General features: G+C 39.8%; 2 protein-coding genes across 2 annotated transcripts; both read left to right on the top strand.

The window, feature by feature from the left end:
- Positions 1 to 927, top strand: LOC113881458 (olfactory receptor 12D2-like). The gene has a single exon (XM_027524488.1). It carries the CDS (start codon positions 1 to 3, stop codon positions 925 to 927), a length of 927 nt encoding a protein of 308 aa, XP_027380289.1.
- An 11,535-nt stretch (positions 928 to 12,462) lies between these two features.
- LOC113881151 (olfactory receptor 1361-like) lies at positions 12,463 to 13,392 on the top strand. Its single transcript, XM_027523958.1, has one exon. It carries the CDS (start codon positions 12,463 to 12,465, stop codon positions 13,390 to 13,392), a length of 930 nt encoding a protein of 309 aa, XP_027379759.1.
- Positions 13,393 to 15,009: the final 1,617 nt, after the last annotated feature.

Raw genomic sequence — 15,009 nt, 5'->3', positions numbered from 1 at the left:
ATGATGAATCGAACATCAGTCACTGAATTTCTCCTCCTGGGAGTGACAGACATCCAAGTACTGCAGCCTGTTCTTTTCCTGATTTTCCTTGCAACTTACATTGTCAATGTGGCTGGGAATGCAGCCATCCTGATGGTGGTCATCTCTGATCCAAGACTTCATTCTCCTATGTATTTTTTCCTGGGAAACCTGTCATGTCTAGATATCTGCTACTCCACAGTGACTCTGCCAAAGATGCTGGAGAACTTCCTCTCTACACACAAAGCAATTTCTTTCTTGGGCTGCATAAGCCAGCTTCATTTCTTCCACTTCCTGGGCAGCACAGAGTCCATGTTGCTGGCCGTGATGGGTTTTGACCGCTTTGTGGCTATCTGCAAACCACTTCGTTACCCTCTTATCATGAGTCATCAGGTCTGTGTCCAGATGGCTATCACTGTCTGGATTATTGGGTTTTTCCATGCCCTGCTGCACTCAGTAATGACCTCTCGCTTAAACTTCTGTGGTTCCAACCATATCCATCACCTCTTCTGTGATGTTAAGCCATTGTTGGAGTTGGCCTGCGGGAACACTGAGCTCAATGAGTGGCTGCTCAATACTGTCACTGGGACCTTTGCCATTGGCCCATTTTTTCTAACACTTCTATCTTATTCCTACATTATTATCTATCTTTTTTTCAAGACCCAGTCTTGCAGCATGCTCCATAAAGCACTGTCTACTTGTGTCTCCCACTTCATGGTAGTTGTTCTTTTCTATGCTCCCGTAGTTTTCACTTATATTCGTCCTGCCACAGGTAGCTCTGTGGAGCAGGAACGGATCATTGCCATTATGTACAGCGTGGTCACTCCTGTGCTAAATCCAATGATCTATACTTTGAGGAAGAAGGAAGTGAAGGGGGCCTTGAGGAGAGCGACCAGTAGAAGATTCTGACCTGAAGTCTAGAGAATTCTTCTGAGGCACAAATATAAAGGGGCAATGAGAAAATTGACATGTGAAGTTATACTGCTTTTCTAATTGTTTACATTTGAAAAAACAGAAGGAAGTATGTAAAGGAAATGTAAATGGGTAAATCCAGTATATTTTGTTAAATAATGCATTTCTAGATAATATAATGGAAACTTAAACAAACAGACATGGAATCTTAATGCTGAATCTGTTTGGGAGATATCAATTGATGAAACTGATTTGTTATGTATTCTTTTGTGTTCTTGAATAAATTTACATACAGAAATTTGTCTTAGTTCCCCATGCACTCTGTAGTTGAATAATGTTTAGGTCTGTTTACCTGTGTGTTCCCTGTAAGTTTATATATCAAAATGTGAACAATAAAAGTCTTATGCTGTAATATTTTAAGGTATTGCATTAATGGCCCTGATTACTCAACCTGAAAAATAAATGGTAACTCACATATGAGCCAAAGGATATTTTTAAGTGATAAATCATATATGTCATGATTTGTTTTTCTCCAATCCGGAAGCAAGTAAGTACTTAAAGCAAAACATATTTTGAGTATTAATTAACAGAAATAAAATAACCAATGGTTTATCTAAAGAATTTTGTGAACTCTGACTCCAAATATGTTCTATAAGTCAATTGGACCACCTGTCAAAGATAATTGCAAAATATTATTATAAGTGGAGGCAGCTTAAAAAAATGTCTCGGGACTACCTTTCTTGCCCATTGGTATATTTTCCCCTCAAATTTTGGTCTCTTGAAAATTGAGTTTCAAGACTTTGAAATATCACTGATTATGATATTACATTATATCATATATAATTATGATTATAATTATGATATTACATCATATTATATCACACTGTAATCTGTGAAAGTAAATATAGAAATCAAAAAGAAAATATATTAAATGGAAAAGTCTTGAAACTGAATTTTCAAGAGATCAAAAATTGAGGGGAAAATATACCAATGGGCAAGAAAGGTATTTCCGAGACTTTTTTAAAGCTGCCTCCACTTATAACAATATTTTGCAACTTTCTTTGACAGGTGGTCCAATTGATTTATCATTCAAGTATGATCTAAATCAAATCCCTTACGATTATACAGTGGAAGTGAGAAATAGATTTAAGGGCCTAGATCTGGTAGATAGAGTGCCTGATGAACTATGGAATGAGGTTCGTGACATTGTACAGGAGACAGGGATCAAGACCATCCCCATGGAAAAGAAATGCAAAAAAGCAAAATGGCTGTGTGGGGAGGCCTTGCAAATAGCTGTGAAAAGAAGAGAAGCAAAAAGCAAAGGAGAAAAGGAAAGATATAAGCATCTGAATGCAGAGTTCCAAAGAGTAGCAAGAAGAGATAAGGAAGCCTTCCTCAACAATCAATGCAAAGAAATAGAGGAAAACAACAGAATGGGAAAGACTAGAGATCTCTTCAAGGAAATTAGAGATACCAAGGGAACATTTCAAGCAAAGATGGGCTCGATAAAGGACAGAAATGGTATGGACCTAACAGAAGCAGAAAATATGAAGAAGAGGTGGCAAGCATACACAGAAGAACTGTACAAAAAAGATTTTCATGACCCAGATAATCATGATGGTTTGATCACTGACTTAGAGCCAGACATCTTAGAATGTGAAGTCAAGTGGGCCTTAGAAAGCATCACTACGAACAAAGCTAGTGGAGGTGATGGAATTCCAGTTGAGCTATTTCAAATCCTGAAAGATAATGCTGTGAAAGTGCTGCACTCAATATGCCAGCAAATTTGGAAAACTCAGCAGTGGCCACAGGACTGGAAAAGGTCAGTTTTCATTCCAATCCCAAAGAAAGGCAATGCCAAAGAAAGCTCAAACTACCGCACAATTGCACTCATCTCACAGGCTAGTAAAGTAATGCTCAAAATTCTCCAAGCCAGGCTTCAGCAATATGTGAACCGTGAACTTCCTGATGTTCAAGCTGGTTTTAGAAAAGGCAGAGGAACCAGAGATCAAATTGCCAACATCCTCTGGATCATGGAAAAAGCAAGAGAGTTCCAGAAAAACATCTATTTCTGCTTTATTGATTATGCCAAAGCCTTTGACTGTGTGGATCACAATAAACTGTGGAAAATTCTGAAAGAGATGGGAATACCAGACCATCTGAGCTGCCTCTTGAGAACCTGTATGCAGGTCAGGAAGCAACAGTTAGAACTGGACATGGAACAACAGACTGGTTCCAAATAGGAAAAGGAGTACGTCAAGGCTGTATATTGTCACCCTGCTTATTTAACTTATATGCAGAGTACATCATGAGAAACGCTGGACTGGAAGAAACACAATTGGAATCAAGATTGCCGGGAGAAATATCAATAACCTCAGATATGCAGATGACATCACCCTTATGGCAGAAATGAAAGTGAAAGAGGAGAGTGAAAAAGTGGGCTTAAAGTTCAACATTCAGAAAACGAAGATCATGGCATCCGGTCCCATCACTTCATGGGAACTAGATAGCGAAACAGTGGAAACAGTGGCAGAGTTTATTTTCTGGGCTCCAAAATCACTGCAGATGGTGACTGCAGCCATGAAATTAAAAGACGCTTACTCCTTGGAAGGAAAGTTATGACCAACCTAGATAGCATATTCAAAAGCAGAGACATTACTTTGCCAACAAAGGTCCATCTAGTCAAGGCTATGGTTTTTCCAGTAGTCATGCATGGATGTGAGAGTTGGACTGTGAAGAAAGCTGAGCACAGAAGAACTGATGCTTTTGAACTGTGGTGTTGGAGAAGACTCTTGAGAGTCCCTTGGACTGCAAGGAGATCCAGCCAGTCCATTCTGAAGGAGATCAGCCCTGGGATTTCTTTGGAAGGAATGATGCTAAAGCTGAAACTCCAGTACTTTGGCCACCTCATGCGAAGAGTTGACTCATTGGAAAAGACTCTGATGCTGGGAGGGACTGGGGGCAGGAGGAGAAGGGGACGACAGAGGATGAGATGGCTGGATGGAATCACTGACTCGATGGACGTGAGTCTAAGTGAACTCCGGAATTTGGTGATGGACAGGGAGGCCTGAGGTGCTGCGATTCATGGGGTCGCAAAGAGTCGGACACGACTGAGCGACTGAACTGAACTGAACTGAACTAAATATCAGTGAAATAAGAAAAACTGATCCAAAATTTCTCTGGTTTTCCTTACCTGTCATCAAGCTTATAATACGTGAAAACTATTAAATAGTAATTTCTGAAGTATTTTTGGAGTTAATAGACAAGAATTACTATGTTCCTCACTTTCTATCACATCCAGGGAGATCCAGACCACCGTGCGCTTGCTGCTACCTGGGGAGCTGGCCAAGCATGCCATGTCTGAGGGCACTAAGGCTGTTACCAAGTATACCAGCTCCAAGTAAATATAATATGCCTTGCCGCTGTTAACAGAGAAGGTAATGGCACCCCACTCCAGTACTCTTACCTGCAAAATCCCATGGGCAGAGGAGCCTGGTGGGCTGTAGTCCATGGGGTCACTAAGAGTCGGACACAACTGACAACTTCACTTTCACCCTCCAAGTTCTTAGAAGAGTCACTGGACCTGAAACCATGGGGAGTGCCAGCACTTACAACTATTAGAGATACAGGATTTCCTGGTGTCCCTGAAGTGGTTAGGACTATGCACTTCCACTGCCAAGGGCTGAGGTTCAATCCCTGGTTAGGGAACTAAGATTCCACAAGCTGGGCAGCACAACCACAGGAAAAAAAAATAATAATAAGTAACTAAAATAGAGATAAATACAGGTAAGAATATAGGAGGATATTTTGAGGTTACGGACTGATCGTTCACATTGTTTACATTCACTTTTGTAGATCCAAAGAATTTGGTTCTAATCTTACTCACATGGTTCTTCAACTCTACCTTCTTTGGTCCAGTTTTGTTTCAGTGACAAAACAGTGACGATTCCAGTTTTGTTTATAAAAGAAAGTGTTTGGGGAGAAGGCATCTTAACCCTGAACTGTCTCAGACCAGAATTTCTATGGATCAGAATTTTTTACATAATCTAACCTTCATAGAGACTAAACTATAGAGGAGCGCATGGCTACCTACAGCTGCATGACACACTGTTTCCCAAAATACAGAAGTTTAAACACATTTAATTAAGCTGCATTATTCTGTGGTTCAGAAATGGGAAAGGGTAGAGCAGGGAGACACTAACTCCATTTAATATATTTCAGGTCTCAACTGAGATGACTTTATCAATAGATGTATGAAAACAATTTTATAAACTTCAATATATTTTATGACAAAAGTTCAGAGCACTAAAAATAAAAGGACACATATGATAGAGTGTAGCTGTATATCAGTCTCTTCAAGTTATTCTTACATAAGAAGACAGAGCAGTGAATAGTAGAAGTTTTGCGTTTTAAGTAATTTTTCTAAGGTACTTCCAAATCAATGTTAGGCTTCTGTTTAATTGTTAAGTTTCATCCTCAACCCTATCTATAGGAAACTTTCTCAACAGAAAATTCCTCTAGGTTTTTCACTAATGAGTAACTTTGGGAACTGAGTCTCTAAGGCCATAAAGATTTCTTTTGCAGCCAAACTCTTTCAGGTCCCAAGAGAAATGAAGATTGATAATGCTCAGCTCCTAAATGCATTGTCTTTAGCTGGTACATCAGAGTATTCCAAGCCCTAAAATTCTTTGTTCTTTCCCATCCACCTGCCAATAACATTGGATAGAATGAATATTTCTAAGGTCATCACTTATGGAATAAAGATTAGAGAAACCAGAGGCAAGGGTTGAAGATGTCATGTGGCAAATGGAGTAATGGAATCAGCTTTCAAAATGGACCATAGAGAGTTCAAGTTCCATACTTGGTGGGCTACATAACATAGAAAGTCTCTTTTGATTTGTGTATCTGTTTCCAAGGCAGTATATAAATCAAACCAGCTGAAAGAACATATCTTAAATGGTAAAACTGCTATTGTAGAAATGTTTAGTTGGAAATTAAATATATATATGTCTAGAGTTAGAAAAATAAGTTGAAATTAAAGGTATAATTTGAAAGCTATGTGTTTATAGATATATGAAACGCAAAAGACAGAAAAGAGGAGAGGTACAAAAGTGAATAAGAAGAAGGAAGAGCAGCAAGCAGCCAAGGAGACTGAAAACAAGTCTGCACTGGAAAGTGAGAGCTTGGTGGGTATTCTGAAAGCAAGGTTTTTTTGTTTTTGTTTCTGTTTTTGTTTTAAGTGTTTGAGGTAAGAAGAAAACGATCAAGTCTGTTAAGTGTTACTGAGAGGTCAAGTAATTTAAAGACTGAGAACTGAACTTTGACGTTGACAAGAGTGAATTCAGTGGAATGGTAAGAGCAAAAGTTTGAAGTCAGTTCAAGAGAAGATTAAAGGCAAATAGTTTGAAAGGAATTGGCAGTGAGTAGTGGAGACACTGAGCTTTTTGAAGACTTTGCTCTAAAATCAGAGAAGTGGGCCATCATCTGGAGAAGGCTATGGGAACTCACCAGGTTTAGGGTATGCTCTATCTGAGGCCAAAATTTTAAAGATGGATAGAAAACCCTCATTACTTTGAGGTATTAAAACAGTATTTAGGTAATTTCAGTATTGAGCCACACTTGTCTTGAGACCTAAGGTAAACCATATATTCTCTAGAGTTTTAAATATATATACATATATATAATAGTATAATTCTCTCATTTATATTATAATTGAGAGATGGATATAATATAAACCTAGAGGTGGGTATAACAACAGTGAGACTATTCAGTAATAGTCAAGAAGACACAACCTGAGAGATTTGAAATCTGAGAATTATGGCCCTGTCTGAGCTGAAGAAGTAATATTCTAAAGCGATAAGTGGAGAAGGAAATGGCAACCCACTCCTGTATTCTTGCCTGGAAAATCCCATGGACAGAGGAACCTGGTGGGCTAGAGTCCATGGGGTCCCAAGAGTGGGACACAACTGAGTGACTGAATTGAGAGAAATAAAGGAGTACAGGAAGACTTAATCTTGTAAAAGTGGGAAATCTTTCAGTTCTCAGTAAAAAAGGATAGAGAAAATGAAAGCAAAAAAGACCAATATAGATGATAAAAGAATGTATTTTGCTATATTTGAATTCTACACAGCACATTAATGACATCCACATCATCTGATGTTGGAGAATGATAGAAAAGCAAAGTCTCATGTCCCACCTCAGACCTCTTAAATCAGAACCTCTGGGTGGATCCCAGGAATCTGGGACTTCACTGACTCAGCATATGATCCTTAAGCATGCTAAGGTTTCAGAATCTCTGTTCTCACGTATTTAAAAATGCTTGGATTGAATAAGGAAAGTGTTAAGTCTCTTTATCCTGAGTCAGTGAACACTGGAACATTTAAAGTTTGTTAGAAACAAGGGAGAGATGATACTACCAGTGGAAAAGAAAATGCAACTGTTCCTATCACAAGATTCCTTATAAGATTTTGATTATAGATGCCACAGACTGCAAAAATGTTGAAGATCATCTACCTTATACAACTCATTATTAGCAGACACAAATAAAACTTTTATTCAGGTGTAATTGATTACTTCCAAGAAGCAGAGTATTGTTCATCTCTTCACAGTAGTTGACACAAAGGGCATTTTCTCCTCTACTCACACATGAGAAATACATAGATGTCCTCATGTTTTGAGAGCAACTACTGAACAATAATCCACGGAAACAACCATATACTCATGACCTAGGTGGTGCTTAAAATATTTTAAAGAACCATCATCCCTACTGGGCACACAGGGGACACTAGTAGTAAATAACCTACATGCAAATGCAGAAGATATAATGTATCTCCAATCCCTAGGTCAGGAAGACCTCCTGGAAGAGGGCATGACAACACACTTCGATATTCTTGCCTGGAGAATCCCATGGACAGAGGAGGCTGGCAGGCTACACTCCATAGGATTGCAAAGAGTCAGATACCACTGAGAGACTTAGCACACATGCACTCATGCATGGTCCCTACTCCCAGGAATTTATACTATAATTGAGAAAAGGAGAATGAATGCTGCTGAGTAATGGAAAATCCTACCTTATTGATAGGAGGATGCAGATGCAGAAGTTCTTGATAAAGAGGTACCAGTGGATATGTGATGCAACATGAAAGAAGATATTAGAAAAATGTACACCAGGGAGAATTAGGCCCAAAGAAGAAAGCCCTAAAATTTATGGCAGATACTGACAGCTTGGATCTTAGCAACTAGAGGTAGAGACAGTGAAGCCTGTTAGCTGCTGGTGAAACTAACTGGGAATGAGTTGACTAGAGAAAGCTCAAAAAGGATAACAATTAAAAAAGTGAGAAAGAGTCTGAAATGAAGGACATTTCATAGGAAATAAAACTTATCATACTTGGTCGCAACTTGATGAAGGAATTAGATGAAGCAATGTTTCCAACCCATGTTACCAGGACAGTTTTTGTAGGAAAGAAATTTTATTCTTGAAATGAAGAAATACTTTTGGGGGAAGACAACCCATCATCCTCTCCTACCTTCACTTACCATTGATTTCATTTTCTGACATATACGATACTTTGTATTCCAAGCACTGGAGAGGAAAATCTGATTCAATCTCAGCCATAATGATCCTATCATTTTGTTAGGGAGACCAACATTAACTAAATAACTTAAATATTTAAATAAATGTGATTACATCCTCCATATTACAATTGCAGTAACTACCATGACACCACCCTTATGGCAGACAGTTTAGAGGAACTAAAGAGCCTCTTGATGAAAGTGAAAGAGGAGAGTGAAAAAGTTGGCTTAAAGCTCAACATTCAGAAAACGAAGATCATGGCATCTGGTCCCATCACTTCCTGGGAAATAGATGGGGAAACAGTGGAAACAGTGGCAGACTTTATTTTGGGGGGCTCCAAAATCACTGCAGATGGTGATTGAAGCCAGGAAATTAAAAGACGCTTACTCCTTGGAAGGAAAGTTATGACCAACCTAGATAGCATATTCAAAAGCAGAGACATGACTTTGCCAACAAAGGTCCATCTAGTCAAGGCTATGGTTTTTCCAGTGGTCATGGGTGGATGTGAGAGTTGGACTGTGAAGAAAGCTGAGCACCGAAGAATTGATGCTTTTGAACTGTGGTGTTGGAGAAGACTCTTGAGAGTCCCTTGGACTGCAAGGAGATCCAACCAGTTCATTTTAAAGGAGATCAGTCCTGGGTGTTATTTGGAAGGACTGATGCTAAAGCTGAAACTCCAATACTTTGATCACCCCATGCGAAGAGTTGACCCAGAGGACGGTTCAGGATGGGGAACACATGTATACCTGTGGCGGATTCATTTTGATATTTGGCAAAACTAATACAATTATGTAAAGTTTAAAAATAAAATTAAATTAAAAAAGAAGAAGAAGAAAAAAAAAAGAAGAGTTGACCCATTGGAAAAGACTCTGATGCTGGGAGGGGTTGGGGGCAGGAGGAGAAGGGGACAACAGAGGATGAGATGGCTGGAGGGCATCACCGACTTGATGCACATCCATTTGTGTGAACTCCAGGAGTTGGTGATGGACAAGGAGGCCTGGCGTGCTGCAATTCATGGGGTCACAAAGAGTCAGACATGACTGAGTGACTGAACTGAACTGAACCAAGGTGCCATGAGAACACAGAAAAGGAAGCATTGTCTTAGACAAAGAGGCAATGGAGCATTTTCCTAAGAAAGTTAGAGGTTAGAAGGATGAGCAAGAACTGACTTAAAGCAGAGAATGAACATGGTGTATTAAGGTGGTGCAGTGAAGCCAGTGTTGCTGGGGAACAGACGATGAATAGACAGTGAGACACCTCGAGGTCAAAACCAAATGAGCTTTTTAAGACGTGACAGGGTATTTTTCATAAGAGCAATGGTTCTCTGGACATTCATTTTTTAAAATCTAATTTAAATATGGTTGATTTACAATATTGGTTTAATTTCTGCTGTACAGCATAGTGACTCAGTTATACATATTTTATTTTTCATGTTCTTTTCCATTATGGTTTATCAGGGAATATTGAATATGTTCCATGTGCCACATAGTAGGATCTTGGTGTTTATCCATCCTGTACATAATACTTTGCTTTGCTAATCCCAAATGCCCAATACTTACCTCCTCCACCTGTTTCCTCCTATTCCCGCTCCCCCTTGGCAACCACATGTCTGCTCTTTTTTGTCCCTGCTGTTAGAGGACTTTAGTTCCCTGACCAGGGATTGATCCCCGGCCATGGCAGGCAGTGAGAGCAATGAGTCCTAACTATCGGACTGCAAGGGAACTCGCACAAGCCTGTTCTCTAGTCCTGTGAATCTGTTTCTGTTTCATAGATATGTTCATTTGTGCCATTTTTTAGATTCCACATATAACTGATATCATATGGTATTTGTCTTTCCCTTTCTGATTTACTTCACTTAGTATGATCATCTCTAGGTCAATCTATGTTGCTGCAAATAGCATTATTTCCTTTTTTTAATGACTGAGTAATATTCCATTGCAATAACCTCAGATATGCAGATGACACCATCCTTATGGCAGAAAGTGAAGAGGAACTAAAAAGCCTCTTGATGAAAGTAAAAGAGGAGAGTGAAAAGTTGGCTTAAAGCTCAACATTCAGAAAACTAAGATCATGGCATCTGGCCCCATCACTTCCTGGGAAATAAATGGGGAAACAGTGGAAACAGTGGCAGACTTTATTTTTCTGGGCTCCAAAATCGCTGCAGACGGTGATTGAAGCCATGAAATTAAAGACGCTTACTCCTTGGAAGGAAAGTTATAACCAACCTAGATAGCATATTCAAAAGCAGAGACATGACTTTGCCAACAAAGGTCCGTCTAGTCAAGGCTATGGTTTTTCCAGTGGTCATGGATGGATGTGAGAGTTGGACTGTGAAGAAAGCTGAGCACTGAAGAATTGATGCTTTTGAACTGTGGTGTTGGAGAAGACTCTTGAGAGTCCCTTGGACTGCAAGGAGATCCAGCCAGTCCATTCTAAAGGAGATCAGTCCTGGGTGTTCATTGGAAGGGCTGATGCTAAAGCTGAAACTCCAATACTTTGGCCACCTCATGCAAAGAGTTGACTCATTGGAGAAGACCCTGATGCTGGGAGGGATTGGGGACAGGAGGAGAAGGGGAGGACAGAGGATGAGATGGCTGGATGGCATCATCTACTCGATGGACATGAGTTTGAGTAAATTCCGAGATGGACAGGGAGGCCTGGCGTGCTATGATTCATGTGGTCGCAAAGAGTCAGACACGACTGAGCAACTGAACTGAATTGAACTGAATATTCCATTGTGTTCTATGTTTACAACATCCTCTTTATCCATTCATCTGTAAATAGGTATTTAGGTTTTTCCATGTCTTTGTTATTGTAAATAGTGTTGCTATGGACATAGGAGTACATGTGACTTTTTTAGTCATAGTTTTGTCTGGGTACATGCCCAGAAATGAAACTGCTGGGTCATATGGCAACTCTACTTTTAGTTTATGGAGGAACCTCCATACTGTTTTCCACAATGGATGCAACAATTTACATTCCCACCAACAGTGTAAGAGGGTTGCTTTTGCTCCATGCTCTTCCCAGCATTTATTATTTTGTAGACTTTTAATGGTGGGCATTCTTACTCATGTAAGGTGGTACTTCATTGTAGTTTTGATTTGCATTTCTCTAATAATTAGCAGTGATGAGCATCTTTTCATGCACCTACTGGCCATTTGTATGTAGAGACTCATTTTTTAAACAATAAAGTGACATGATGAGATCTTTTTTGAAAAGACCATAGTGTGGGGCATGATCCTTGTGAAAACAGTTAGGAGGATACTGACTGTGTAGGTGGGTAGGTATTTATTCAGCCCCTTCTATGTGGTCTAGATACCGAAACACAGGCACTAAGCTAAATACTGAAACACAGCCTGTGCCTTGAAGGACTCATGGTCTTGTGAAGAAAACAGATTAACAAGCAAGTAGTTAAATCACCAATTATACAAAGTAACATTAGAAAACTCTTTACACTGTAATACCTCCAGGAAATCTCTGTTGTTTCTCTCATTTTCTTTTCTTTTTTTTTTTTAATTAATTTTATTTTATTTTTAAACTTTACATAATTGTATTAGTTTTGCCAAATATCAAAATGAATCCACCACAGGTATACATGTGTTCCCCATCCTGAACCCTCCTCCCTCCTCCCTCCCCATACCATCCCTCTGGGTCGTCCCAGTGCACTAGCCCCAAGCATCCAGTATCGTGCATTGAACCTGGACTGGCATCTCGTTTCATACATGATATTTTACATGTTTCAATGCCATTTTCTTACTTTGATGTTTCCTTAATTTGACCATCTTTGTGAGGTATGCCTCTTGTCTTCCCCACTGTTATTTTGTTTATGCATTCTTCCCATTGGTGGTATAAGTAAAACCCATTGCCAAGAGAAAGGATCCAAGGTTTTATCCATCTGTAGCTAACTGAGTGAATCCTCTTTATGCTGATTCTTTTCCTGTAGCCCATCAAGACCTGAAATGAACTGCAGCAAGAACCCTGACTTTGTCCTCTCAGGACTGTCCAGTGACCCAGACAAACCACAGCTCCTCTTTGGTCTCTTCCTGGCCCTCTACTTGCTGAGTCTCATAGGAAACTTGCTACTGCTGCTGGCTATTGGCGCTGACATCCACCTCCACACCCCCATGTACTTCTTCCTCAGCCAGCTCTCCCTGGTCGACCTCTGCTCTACTACCACCACAGCCCCCAAAATGCTGGAGACTTTGTGGACCAGCAGCGGATTGATCTCCTTCTCTGAGTGCCTGGCCCAATTATATTTCTTCGCAGTTTTTGCTAACATGGACAACCTGCTTTTGACTGCCATGGTTATCGACCGCTATGCTGCCATCTGCCATCCCCTGCACTATGCACTCCTAATGACTCCTTGCAGATGTGGGCTGCTGGTGGGTGGGTCATGGGGAGTGGCCCACTCCGACTCTTTGATCCAAACCTTGATGCTAACTCAACTATCATTCTATACTAATCTAGAGATTCCTCACTTTTTTTGTGATTTCAAACCACTCTTAAGGTTTTCCTGCTCTGATACCCACCTCAATGAGGACCTGATGATGGTTCTGACAGGACTCTTAGGAATCAGCCCTCTCCTCTGCATCATAAGCTCCTATGCCCATATTTTCCTTGCTGTAGCTCGGATCCCATCAGCACAAGGCAAAAAGAAAGCCCTGGCCACATGCAGCTCCCACCTCTCCATGGTCATCCTCTTCTACATCTCAGTCTTTGCCACCTACCTGAAGTCCCCATCAGCTTCTCATGCCTCTGGGGAGCTGGGTGCTGCTATCATGTATGCCCTGGTAACCCCCACTCTCAATCCTTTCATTTATAGTCTAAGAAATAAGGATGTGAAGAGTTCCCTGAAAAGGATTCTGAGTGTGAAAAGTTCTTGGGATTAAGGATAATCTCCATAAAAAAGCATTTGGAAAAAATCTCTCCCCACTTCATCACGACATTTACAAAGTGCATCAGTTAACATCAAGATTCTCACAGAGCATTACATAGACAACTGGAAATAAAACTGATATAGAAACCAGGACAACTTCCATATTTAGGGAATATTTCACGCAGGGAATTCCCAAGGTTGTGAATCAACACATGAGCAATCCCACTCACCAAGAAAGCAGAGATCAGAGTTTGAAACATGGGGTACCTCAAGCAACTAAAAGTTATAGAATAAGGCACAAGAGAAGAGGGATCTTTGCAGAAGATATCCAAAAATAGTTTGGGGGAAACAGATGCTGTGGCTGTGGCTGACTTCAAGGTATGAATGGAAAGACCACTTTAGACTTATCAGAAAGAAGCTGCTATAGGATTGAAATAAAATACACTAGAAGTGGAGCAGGGCTTGGAGAAGAGCAGTACCAGGAAAGTGGGTTGCTCTGCACACCTTATTAATACTCTTGTTATCAAACTATCACTCTTAAAGTCCAAGTCTTAAGAGTAAAAATCACATCCTTGAGTAAGCCCTACACTAGACCCGACTGAACACAGGCTAAATCCAAACCCCTGACCATGACACCAGGAAGAGAGAATTTGGAGGCTGAGTCATATCACAAAAGAGAGTGACACCTTGGGCTTTCCACAAATCCATACTCCCAGAGCATAAAACCAAGCCTACTTGATTCAAGATGATCTTCAAGGTCAAGATGACCCTCCATGACTTGAAATGTCTGCTAGAACAAAAACCAATCTTCTTCTAAAGAAAGTAAGAGAATCCAGAGTTTCCTCAACAACCTATATTTAATCAAAAAATTATTAGTCATACAAATAATTGGTAAAATCTGATCAATATTCAAGAGAAAAGGAAATGAATAAAAACTAAATTTGATGTGGCCCAGATATAGGAATCCACAGACAAACGTTTTACAACAGCTACAAATACATTCAAAACATTAAAAGAAAATATATGTTCAAATAATTAAATCATTTTGGCATTAATCAGCAACTTTTATCAACTTTTATCACCTAAAGATATTAGGTGAAAATCTGATTGAAAACTGAATACACAGATCAGACAGATGCCGCCTGAACCCTCTGGTCTATAATATAAATAGCATCACTAAAAATAGGACAACCAATCATTGTGCACCTCATGATATGGTGCAGTAGAAATCACAGGAGCTCTATGATATTCTGCTAAAAAGCTAACCCAGATCCAGTCAAGCTTCTATCTTAATATTAGTTTTGTAGTTTAAGTGCCTGATAATTACCCTTTTTATTGTAATGTAAATGTTTGACATGAAGGTTCTGATTGCCAGGCATTTATTTCAAACACATTTATCTCAAATAAATGTATAGTCAACTACACATCTAGATAAAGAGCTGGGCCACCCCACCCATGAAGTTCTTCTTTTAGAAAACCCTGGATGACCTCCATTAACTGACCACTTGAGTTACTCTGCTTTTCCCACCCTTTCTTTAATTCCTGCTCCCATGTTTTATATTCACCTATAAAGAGTGAACCTATGAAACCCTAGGCACCGCCCACCCTTGACCCTAATAACTGCAGAGCC

Source organism: Bos indicus x Bos taurus, chromosome 23 (genome assembly GCF_003369695.1).
Source record: "Bos indicus x Bos taurus breed Angus x Brahman F1 hybrid chromosome 23, Bos_hybrid_MaternalHap_v2.0, whole genome shotgun sequence".
Classification (NCBI taxonomy): Eukaryota; Metazoa; Chordata; class Mammalia; order Artiodactyla; family Bovidae; genus Bos; species Bos indicus x Bos taurus.
Note: the sequence above shows the minus strand (reverse complement) of the source record. Positions and strands in the feature narration are given on the sequence as shown.